At 30.3% G+C, this 13,046-nt stretch overlaps 1 protein-coding gene across 1 annotated transcript; it reads left to right on the forward strand.

The window, feature by feature from the left end:
- Positions 1 to 6,555: 6,555 nt before the first annotated feature.
- On the forward strand, positions 6,556 to 7,759 carry LOC117684942 (FMRFamide receptor-like). The gene has a single exon (XM_034459069.2). It carries the CDS (start codon positions 6,663 to 6,665, stop codon positions 7,674 to 7,676), a length of 1,014 nt encoding a protein of 337 aa, XP_034314960.2. The 5' UTR covers positions 6,556 to 6,662; the 3' UTR covers positions 7,677 to 7,759.
- Positions 7,760 to 13,046: the final 5,287 nt, after the last annotated feature.

The raw sequence follows: 13,046 nt of genomic DNA on the forward strand, positions 1-13,046 counted from the left end.
TACGTAGAGCATGCCCTTGCGTATTGAATCAACTGGGAGACAAAAACTCCATATGCAAGTGATGAAGGTATATTGCTACATAAGTAGAGAAAGTTGACTATAGAAAACTAAGTCCTCATGTTTATCATAAAGTGTTGTTGTTAATTTACTATCGATGTTTTTTTTCTAGTAAAACATCTGAAAATGAAACAGATGCCACTGACTGACTCACTCTGTGGTGTCTTTTATTTCAAGTTGACTGGTATATATCGCGTCGACGTAAGAATGGAAGTAACTGTTACAATTGGTGATTGATAATATATCATCAATATACCTAAATGTCGAGTTGCAGGCGACACAGCGAGTGATTTCTTTTTATTTTTTACCATTTACAAGTCTTTCAATAAATTCTGCTTCACATGAATTTAGAAATAGGTCTGCTAACAATGGAACGCAATTGATACCTCAGGGAACTCCAATAGATTATTGGAAGAACTGATTTCCAAAAACTACATATATAAAGAAAGCAGTACCTTTTAGAACAATGTTATTCGATTTTTGGTTGTATTCTTATAAATACTATGAATTACCATCCAAATATACAAGATAATCATAAAGTTTTTAAAATAGTCTAGTGTGGCATAATTCCACAATAAAAAACCGAACAAAGCAGTTATTTTTTAAGCATAAAAATGTGGTAAATGAACCGCAAAATTGTTTTGAATGTGATTGTAATCTTTGGGTTCTTTAAAGTATCTTAGAATTAATATACAAAAAACTTCTTGTAACCAATTGTTTTAAATATAAGCATTGTTTTAAGTGTCTACACAATACATGTATATTGTAAAAGGTTTTTAAAAAAAAAATAAAAAAGAATTATCAAGATACCTTAATGAAAGCCGTTGTAAAATTACATAAGAAAATCTCAAAATTCAAAAAGTAGCGTTTGGAACCTTATAACCATTAAAGTGGCATTTTGAACTGGGCTGATAATTTTAATTCAAACATGCTAGGTAATTAGGAAATGCAGTAAATGAACGTTGACCTCCTAATAAAACAACAAGCTACTGTATTATTTTTACGTAATTATATTGTTAAGAATAAAAATGCAAATATGTGTAATGCTTACTTGATTTTTATTTGTAAGTCAAACAAGATATCTGTGAGCCAATGCTCACTAGTGATACCCCCGCTCTGATGTGAATATGCAAAATAAGCAAAGTCGACATTTAACAGAAAGCTGGCATCCGATTGGTACAGAAATATACCCCACAATATGGCATGCCTAAACAAATAGTGTGTTAAAATTCAAAGCATCTGCGATAAATAGCTGCTGAGAAACCTTTGAGGAAAATTTGTTTGAAAATTTTGGGTAAAATAAACAAAGTACTCATTTAACAGGAAGTTGACGTCCGATTGGTACAAAAATATATCCCACGATATGGCATGCCTTAACAAACACTGTGTAAATATTTCAAGCATCTGCAATAAATAGATGCTGAGAATCTTTGACGGAAATTTGTTTGAAAATGTTGGCTCAAAATAAACAAAGTCGTCATTTAACAGGAAGTTGATGTCTGATTGGTACAAAAATATATCCCACGATATGGCATGCCTATACAAATATTGTGTAAAAATTTCATGCATCTGCGATAAATAGTTGCTGAGAAATTTTTGATGAAAATTTGTTTGAAAATTTTGGTTAAAAAATAAGCAAAGTCGACATTTAACAGACAGACACACAAGGGTAAAACAGTATACCCCCTCTCCTTCGGAGCGGGGGTATAACAAATATAAAAGCGGTGATATTTCTGGCTGGAATGCCATTATAGGTTTGGGAGCGAAATCTGGATTCAGGCAAATAGGGTAGAGTCCAGAAACGGAATATTTTTTCGCATTTATCACGAAAACGAACGCTTTCAATTAAAAAAAAACCGCATATTTTTCGAGTTTTCATGGTTTCCAATGAAGAATTTGATCAAACACTATACAAATCAAATAAATTACCACCACACTAATTTTCACAACAGCAAACAAGTGGCGTTTCCTGGAGTTTTTTCTTTAGTCTTTTAAGATGGAGTAGATTTCTAAGAAAAAAAGGGTTTGTTCCACGATATTTGTTCTAAATAAAGAATCTTAAGGACGTATTAAAAGAAACACGCTAATAAAGACCTGGACCAAGAAAAAGTACACACTTATGAGCACGAATTTTAAAAGGAAACAAGCTTATAAAAATCTAGACCAAGAAAAAGTACCCATCAATGTGCACTTAGTATTAAAATAGGTTCAAGAATTAATACTACAAAATTCAAAATAAGTTTAACTGCGTGTTTCAATAACCGCACTCTCGCACGCGCGCGCACACATCGTTTTTATTTGATTTAAAAAATATATATATATCAAAATCAAAACCATTACAATGCAACAAGCGTAGATTACCTCTGTGAATGAAATGAAAAATGTTTAAAGGATGATGTTTCTTGAAATGTAAACACCAACTTTGCTGTCAATTTTTTATGATATATGTAGGTTTTCTCTTTTCTGTGCTAAAAATTCGTTGTTTTAACTTAAAGGTTGAATTGTTTCATTTGTTTATATTCTAAACAAAAATGATAAAACCAACTTGAAGGTTAGAACACAACTTAAAGGTCCAGTAAGTCAAACGTGGTAATGATTGGATCTAGGAAAATAAGCTTCAGCCTTCTATGGGTATCTACTTGGTATTGGACTCAAGTAAATCCTGACCCAAACATTCTCAACATTATAAGCTGACACAATTTCTTGACTAAAGCTTTTGAATATTTTTAAAATGAAGGTTTAAAATTTTTATATTTTGCTTTTATAGATTTTATAAAGTGTTCACAACAAGGAAGATATGGTATATCTGAGTATTTACTCCCACTTCTTCTAAATGGAGAATGTTCTGAGAAGTTCATTTTTTTGGAGCGTTTATCTTATCTTTGCACACAAAATTAAGGAAGGAAAACCAAATCTAAATCAAGGTACTAGATACAGATATTAGGGTTTATGTCAACGCTGTTTATATCAACTATCAGGAAATCAAAGATGTTTTCTGGTTTCTGGTTGTTGTTTTTTTTTTTTTTGTTTTTTTTTTTTTTTTTGTTTTTTTTTTTTGGTCAATACTGCATTAAAAGTGATGAAGTTTTATCTAATTTATTAATCCCACATCGTGAAAAGAAGCAATACTTTCTCCACGAAAATATTCGTTTCAACTCTTATCCCAGGGGTCTTGAATTTTACACTTAATGTAAAAGACTTAATGGACATCATAACCTAAGTCACTCAAGTGACCTAAACATAGTGGAAATGTCTCTATTTTCATATCAAATAGAATCGTAATATTATGTGTGTTTCCTACCTGAAAAAAATATAAGGCTGATTTTTTTTCAAATGTTCTTACTTAGCTAATGGAATTTAAGGAATAAGGAATCATTCTTTGAGTATTATGAGGTGATAATTTTGGTCGGGACGTGGTCAAATTCAAATCCAATAAAGCCCTTCGGGCTTTATGATAGATTTGATCACGCCCCGACTGAAATTATCATCTCATAATATTCAAAGAATTATTTCTTATTACTTAAATTTATATAATGTTAAGCCATCCTACGATTAAATATTTAAATATAAATAAGCAAACCCCTCTGGCGCCTCATTTTGGCGTCATTTGAAGTTACGCGTTATATAATACAAAATCGATTCGAAGTGTTATTACAGGCAAAGACACTGGAAAATGTAAATATATATCAATAAAAACACTTTAGAAGTAAAATTGAATGAAACAGAGGTGTTGAATAAAAAATCTTTCAATAATTCATTTAAAGGATGATGTTCATGAAATTTAAACAACCACTTTGCTGTCACTTTATGTCTTAAAATTAGTTGTTTCAATTTAAAGGTTGACTTGTTTATTTTGTTTAAAATCAATGGTAAAGACAATGATAAAACCAAGGTAGAACACATGTTTCACGATTTCATTTTGAAGTTTGCATCTACTACACAGAAAAGCTGTTAATATGTTTAAAAGTTATAAGATGTATTTTTGATAGAATTAATTGATATTTTATTTGATATAAATCCATCTTATATGGTCAATCCTTGATAATATGATTGTATTATTGTGATAGAGTGATTTTTTTTATTGTTAAATCCTGATATAATCGATATTATCAATTAACACACCTATAAAGTTTTTGGTATTTATGAAGTCAATATAAATAATTTTATGCACAACAGAATTTAAATAGCTGCATAATTAATTAGATACTATGAAGTCATAATGGTCAGTGTTACACTTGTTTTAGTTAATTGTATATCACTAAGTCAACCTATATTTGAATTTTTAATTTCATTGGTTCTCCAACCACACCCCACCCCTCTTTGTTTTGTCCTTTTTTGTGATCGGCTTTCATTCCTTAATTTACGATGGAATGACAACATCATTTAAATCTTTAATTGCACGTAGATTAATAAAAGCGTTACTCTTATCCGTTTTCCTTGAAAATAAAACACTTATACAGAATTAAAATTTCAAGTCACGTTTTTCTTTACATTTGCATGAGAATATTTATCGGAAGTATAATTCGCCTACTAAAAGTCAAGCTTATTGATGCCTTGCTATTTTGGAAATCATCAAAACGGTGCTAATAGTTTATTGCATGAATAAATGACAATAACAAACTGTCAACCATCTCAAAAATCCATCAAACAAAATAAAAATTTAAAGCAGAGCAACACGGACCTGTACAAAGATAGTGGTAGGATCAGGTGCCTATGAGGAGTAAGAATCCTCTGCTGACCGGTCACGCCCGCCATGTGCTCTTTGTCGTAATCGGGAAAAACAGAAAAGTCCGTAGACAATTAGGCGTTTAATTGTGGTCTAACAATTAATATGAAAAACGTCAGTCTGCATGAGACCCAGTGGAAGATTGTATTTGCTGACAAGGTCGTTATATTGACCATAGAACTTAAAGAAAAGATGACTTCAAACGAGATTGTTGATAGTCCTGTTTTATCAACTTGTTTGTCAGTAGCTTGCCTCGCCTTAGAAACTGTTCATACGAAGATCATGCCTTGTGTATCGCATTAACTGAGAGACAAAAACACCCTATGCATGTGATGAAGGTATATTGCTACATAAGTAAGGAAAGTGACTTTAGAAAAATTGAAGTTTTGTTCTAGGGTTACCATCAATGTCCATTTCCAGTAAAATATCCAAATATGAAGCAGGTGACGCAGACTCTGTGGTATCTTTATTTCAAGTTCACTGGGATATATCGAGTCGACGTAAGTATGGAAATAACAATTGATAAAGTTTAGTTGAAGGCAGCAAGTGTTTAATCTTTTTCACGTACACGTTTTTGAATAAATTCTGCTTCTTAAGAATACAAAAATAGGTCTGCTAACAATGGGGCACAATTGGTACCCATAGGAATTCCAACAGACTGTTGGAAGACTTGATTTCCAAAAACTACATAGATGTTCCATGTAGCGTGTAGCGTAGCGTATAATGCATGTAGCGTAAAGCTTTCGTGTTATATTAACAGAGCTAACAAAATATATTATATGCCGATGATTCCTTTTAAAAAAGAATATTTGTTTATTTGTTCACTAAACTAATCAGATGTACATGATATACATACAAAGGTATATAAACTTGTTAGATGGTTGTTTTATACTTTATGCTTTGTATATTTGGCTATAAATTCCATCGCAAGTTCATTACAGGAATTTTGTTTGGCATTGGGCTTCTGTATTTAAGTAGCATTATTTTTTCTTGATATAAGTTCAGCGGTCGAGATATTACTTCGAATTAGCTTTCAACTCGTTAAACATGATAGGGAAATCAAGTTATGTTGTCATGAGCAAGGAATTATTTGTCATTGAAATGTCAAGGCCATATATACATTTACATGAAAATATTTTGATTTTAAACTTCTATGCGTTTACCGATCATAACTGTAATCAGTTAGCATCATTTTGACTCTATTTATATACGAAACTCATATTAAAGCCCTTGAAGATTAACCACAGACGGCTTAAATTGTTCCTATTGATCTTGTTGGTATACAAAACCTCAGTAATTTGACATATAATTTTGAACTTGGCACGTGTGATGAAATGTCTCATTTGAACATATCTGAAAATACTGATGTGGACGGTACTCACAACAAAGTATGTCGTTTAGAAACAAATTATCATGATTGAACCATGTATTAAAAATGATGAGCAAGACTTGAATATATATTCATTATATAAGATCACCATAAGTAAATGTATCTTAAAAAACGAAGTCCAATCAAAAAGTTATGACTCAGTAAATAAAATGTATGAAATTTTACTTTGTGTAAATTATTTACTGGGCAATGCAAAACAATGACTTTGAGATTATTTATGATCATATTATTTACATAACTTTTGTTTTTATTTTTCTTTAGAAATTGTGAATTACAAAAATAAGAACTACAATACATAAATAGATTATTTCTCTATCAAATTTAAAAATCTATAAAGCAGTTTTATACGTAGTTAAGACCAAACGGAAAACTTTTGTTTCCTTCCTCGTGGTAATTTAAGAAGAATCTTATTTTACTAGAAGTTGCCGAAAAAATAAAAATATACTGAAAACATTACAAATAATATAAATGATACCAGGATAACTTAATATGGGATCAACTCACAATTTGTCAGAATGGGAGCGCCTCACCCTTTGGGATAATATGAGATTTGAAGCATTTTTGCCAACCACAATTTTTCTGTTTTTATGCTTTCCGATAGGAGTTTTTGGCAATGGAGTAGTTATTTATATTTACGGATTCCGTCTTCATAGGAAATACGCTGGGCGTTATTTCATCCCTTACTTGGCCGTCGCAGACCTATTCGCAGTGTTCATTTCCGTAGAACTTCATGTGGTCAACAATTTCTACCCTGTTACGAATAAGCTGGAAAGCCTTTGTAAATGGAACTTTGTTTTTGGATTTTATGCCTCTGTGTTTTCAGCATATGTCCTTCTTACTATCGCCGTCCAGCGCTACCTGAAAGTTTGTAAACCATTTAAAGGGCAGATGACTTTATTTTGGAGACGATTTGCATTGTGTCTTTGTCTTGCTCTCACAATTCCTCTTGTTGTTCCAACTTATTTTACATTTGGATTAGAGAGAGTTTACAACAAAGAAATGAATATTACCGGAACTGCTTGTCGTAGACTGACCTCAACTACGCAGACTCCTTCTCTGATTCACAGCGCCATCTGTACACTTCTTGTTGTTATAATAGGAATTGCATTAATTATCTTGTATCTAAAAATAGCGAGTGTTATTTATCGTCAAAATAAACTAAAAATGAGAGAACCGAGGAAGAAGACAAACATATCATTGATGTTTATGGTTATCACAATAGTATTTCTGGTTTCATTTTTGCCAAGAATGATCACATTTCTTTTGGAGGGTATTATTATAAATGTGTGGGAAACTCTTTCAACAGAAGAATATGCCGTTGTGAGAATGTTAGAAATATTGTACGTTGTAAATCATTTGGCAAATCCCTTTGTTTATGCTTTTATGGATGTCAAGTTTGTTAGCGAATACAAAAAGGTGTTTGTCTGTTTCTTTAAAAAATCGACCAAGAAGAAGTCGCCCCCTCCTTCAACCTCTTCAGAAACATATGGTAATCATCAATAACATTCACATATATGGATGAAAGACATTTGAGGGTAATAAGATGATGATACATTTGATCACGCCTCGACAATATTACTCGAATAACGGGTAAACTACATAGTACATTAATCAGCTTAATAGTGATTTAATTGTTCAAACATGTCAATATCAAAGATATCCTCTGTTTTGGATTTTTTTTCATATTTTTTTATATCTCATTATTGACACTCTTTTGTTTTTTCTATTTGTTATAATAATGCAATCCCCGCTTCCATAATAACAGTATGTTATATGTTTTATCGATGAAATTATCGAATTACACATTTAAAATCTTATTCGTAGTGTTATCACTGACAAAGACACTGAATGAATTAAAGTTGGTAGATCTTAAGTTATAATGTAGACCAACATTAATTAGGATAGAAATCTAAACTTTAATTATATGTTATTGATATGTTGCATTGAACAGAGGGGACACAAATGATGTTAGCATGTTGTTGTTTTTTTTCAGAATCCAACAAATTATGTTTATTGATATGCATTTAAAAAAAGTGGTAAACCAAGCAATATCTATTTCTAGACCAATATGTAATTTAAATGGTATATACAAAATTCCTTTTGGCTGTATTTGAAATAGCTTAAAGTTGTTTACGGATACATTTAACGTTAATGATTTTAGCATGTTTTACTGCTTCAAAAGTTAGAGATAACTTTACAGTGTGAATTACACATGTACATATATATACTTTGAGTTTTTTCCTTCCCATACAAGTATGATAGTATCACACGCCATCGTGCGTTACTAGTAATTCTATTTTTTTTCCTTTTTTTGTACATGTAAATACGTTTATGCACTTTTCCCGTATTTCCTAATCATGTTTGTACATTTTTGTTATTTGATTATGGTTATTTTCAGTGTAGTTTATGATATCATATATAAGTCTGATATTTTCCCCAATAAAACTACCAATAACAAAGCCTGTCTGATCATTGCTATTTCATTTATCTTAATTATCTGATTATAGATAGTTCCATTTGATTGAAAGTACTTAATGTCAATTGTCAAGGACCTGAGGACCCAAATGAAAGAAGATATTTTTAAAAACATTTAAAGCTACTATATATAGATATTTAAAAAAAACACGAACTTTATTCACAAAAAGTAAAACCAAAAATAGTGCAAGGCTTTCTTGGTTCTTATTAATCTAATTCTAGAGGGGTTTCCACATTCTTTCAACATTAATTGTGAGGTAAGCATTCGTGAATAACACAGAGATGATATTGAACACTATTTGATTTTAGATGCTATTGTAGATTATTTGCACTTTCTACTTATAACTATATATGATACCAATTTGCATGTACTGTAATTCTGTTCTTAATTACTAAATATCCCCAAGACTCTTCCCATGGTATTATATAAGACAGTGAGTTAATTTGCTTTTTAACAAAATATTAAGCTCTTTGAATTACTTACACCATAATAGCCCTAAATCTAGACAGGGAATGTACATTTAAATAAATACACTAAAACTAAATGGTGATTTTGGAGAAAATTATCAGATACTAGAATGTTAACTTGAAGAAGAAGAAACCCTATTAAGCAAGCATGGCTTGATTTTTTTCAAATATTAGAATCCTTGCTTCCTTTGATACTATCGGTCAAATCTAAAATCAGATATAGTTTGGATCATTTACCAGTCATTATGTTGTTAAACCAGTGAATGCATGTGAATAAGGCAAAGGTTTCTAGAAGTTTTAATTATTTTTTATTAACAGATAAGAAATATGTAATTAAATCAAGGAAGAAATTAATAAAGTGAAGCTTGAGTATGCATGCCCCATATATAAAAGAGAAAATATTCGTAATATAGACAATGAGATTATCAAATTTGCAATTACAATTTACAATCACAAGTGCATGCGTGATAATGTGTTTTATTGCAAAATGCAAAATACACAAACAACAAGAATTAATTGAACAGATTATAGATGAATATTACACTGAAAAGATAAAGATAAAGAAAAAAACCTCAATGTCAACTTTTGTGATCAAAAGTAAAGTTAACTGATGGAGGAGAAAAATCAGTTAATACTATCTTACACTAGAATCTAAACCCAAATACCAAAACTACGTCTCGTTAAAAATGACAGAATATCAACATTTACAGACATTAAAACATTTTTAATCAAAATGTGTACTAAAAGAGAACAATATACTTATTAAAGTGATATTAATGACAAAATGAATGCACGTAACTTGCCAAAATTTAGAAAAATGCGTCGGATAGTCTTGAATGGGACTAACAAAAAATGAAACATGATAAAAACCAAGGTATTAATGGTTTAACTTGTAACTTTTTTTCATTCTCCTGGCATTACTACGGTTCATTTATATCATGAGCCATTAGCTTTTTAAAAGATATTAAATATTTTTCCGAATCCATCGAATTATATGTTTATTGATATGCATTCAAAAAAGTGGTAAACCAAAGCAATATCTATTACTAGACCAATTTGCAAATTAAATGTTATATACAAAACATAAAATAAGTTGTTTACGGATACATTAACTAGCAGAGATCAAACTATATATAATTTAATGAAATAAACTGAAAAGAATATATCAGGATTACTAATGTAAACTGACTTTGGATAAACCCTCTTGATTCTGTTTCTTGGCAATTTGTAATACACTTGAACTATTTAGTTTTTAAAATTAACTGAAAGATTGGATACCAACCTTTTATATGACATTGAACTTGTATTATTTAAAACTGAATTATATCAGATTATTTTTACCCACAAAGACGGCGCAGATCAGGTTTCAAAAAAGCTCAGCTCAATCTTTCCATGTTGACTGCTGATTTTCATTTACATGACAACCTTTTACAAGGATGTAAACAGGTACAGTAATTATTAATCTTACTTTGATGTTTAAGATAGTGTACAGTCATATTAAATACCATTCTCTAAAATCATAAACAAAATTGATTATGGTAGCACACAGACATACACTCTCACACACTTAACACGCACAGACAGACACAAAAAGAGCCCATATATCATAAATGTTAAACGTATTGAACAGTTCAATTTAATTGTTTTAAACTATACTTCGAATTGTCATTTTTTTAAAGGTGATTTCAATGTATTCTCAAAAACCACCAATTTACTTGGGTTTTTTTTTGACAGGTAACAACAGGGGTAACAATGGCACAGAAGTCGCTTTAAGTTTTTTGTGTATCATATGTTGGCACAATCGTTGCCATCGTAAAAAGTAGTACATATTAGTACAAATATATAGTAAGAATTAAACTAATTAGTACGAATGAAAATCATATTTTCAAATGCAAACTTTCTGATGAATTTAATTCGTAATTTAAAAACTTCACAAAAGAACTACAGTCAGTCTGAAATCGATTAAGTTTAACATAAACTTAATGTTTAAAAAAGAAACAAAATATGACATCAAATTGATATCATTTTTGGATAGGATTATGTTTTGATCTAAAACTACATTATCTTAAAAACAAATTTGAAATTGTTTGATGCATTGACTAGCTTTTGATAGAAGCTTAACTTAATGACATTTATCTGAAATCAATTACCGGCAGTAATTGGGAAGTTTGATTACATAAACTGAATTTTGAATCATTCAGTTCATTTGTACCGGAAGTTAAACATTTTTAAATATATCTGTATTTTACAGTCGCAACTTAATTGATAAAGGCTAAAGTTATGTGGATATTTCCTTTATGACGATTCAGACAATGACACTATTTAAATGAGTGGCTACATACGGGTTTTTACAATGCGGATATTGACTGTTACATTAGTTTTTGTGCTAAAACTTACGGGATACGAAAGGTAAGCTTCCTGAAAATAGCTTTTAGTTTAGTATATCACTTTTACTTGCATTTTTTTAATCTCCGATTTCCTGGAAAACAATTTCGGAATGGTGCTTTTCTGTGATCACCTTGGTGAACATTTAGTTTGTTTTATTTCCTTTTAACTTGCTGACGACATTACTGTAACAATAACTTTGATAACTAGTAAAAATAAATTTAATAACTAGTATTAATTGATATACAATGTAGCACAGATCCTAAGAAAAATAATCAATAAGAAAAATCATTGTCCACGAGTACATTTATTCAATTGTAAATTCATTTGACAATATCAAGAATACTGAATTAATATTGATCAAGAACATAACATCACAAAATAAACCCAGGAATTTTTTCCCAATCCTTTTTTTTTTTGACAGTCTTTAAAATATTAATAAATCTTTTAAAACAAATAAAAAGCAATGACATTTTAATTCTCTAATCGTGTTTAATGTTTTACACCTCAAATACTGCAGAAGAAGGAATGAAAAGAGACAAAACTTATAAAACATTTAGAATTCACAAAGATGCATACATGTGCGCATTCTTTAAGAAGAAGAAACAAACTATAATTTCAAATATAGATTATTTCTGGACTATTAGGCAATGAAAAGCTCTTATGGGAGAATCCAAGTTTAATCGAATATCGAATTCTCGCGTGTTATATTTTCTTATACTTTTCCATCAATTGTTTTTATACTTCCCCATCATAACAAAGGACTATAAAATGTTTTGGAATAGAATTCATTAAGATGAAAAACGCCAAAGCTGAAATTCCTTTAGACCGTTGCATGACCAACATAATATATCGTTTAAGCCTTTAATATAAACAAAACAGAATTTTGATTTTGATCAAAGAAGTCTAGGTATCCAGTTTTATTTCAAAGCATGTTTAAACTATTCTATGACAATTTAGTTTCAAAACTGCACATTCTGTAGTCTTTGATTACAATATTTCTTCAACTTTATTGGCTCTTCAATCCAAAAAATATTTTAAAAATTTCAAATTCTTTTACATTTTGGTGTCTACGTTAAATTACCGGTATATAAGTATAACATGATTTAGGAGTTTCTTAAAGACTTAACTTCTTCAATTTGTTTTCGACATGGGATCATTTTTTTAATTTCACTCACAAATTTGACATCCATAAAAGCATAAACAAATGGATTCGCTAAATTGTTCACAATGTACAATACTTCCAGCATTCTAACGGTCGCGTACGCCTTTTCATTCAGTGTCTCCCATAGACCGACCTTGATTCCCTCTATAATAGAAGTTATCATCCTTGGTAAGAATGATACAAGGAATATTATTGTTATTATCATGAACATCAAAGATGTGTTTGTCTTCTTTTCCTTTGATTCTCCTAAATTTTGTTTCCATTGTCGAAAAACAACCTTTCCTATTTTCCAATACAAAACAATAAGTGCAGCTCCTTCTGTGACAACAAAAAGCGTACACGTGGCGCTATGAATGAGAGTAAATGTTTGTGAACTGGAG

This window comes from Magallana gigas, chromosome 7, assembly GCF_963853765.1.
Source record: "Magallana gigas chromosome 7, xbMagGiga1.1, whole genome shotgun sequence".
NCBI classification, from domain to species: Eukaryota; Metazoa; Mollusca; class Bivalvia; order Ostreida; family Ostreidae; genus Magallana; species Magallana gigas.

Coding starts and splice junctions, on each gene's coding strand:
- LOC117684942 (XM_034459069.2), top strand. CDS start 6,663: ATGGGATCAACTCACAATTTGTCAGAATGGGAGCGCCTCACCCTTTGG.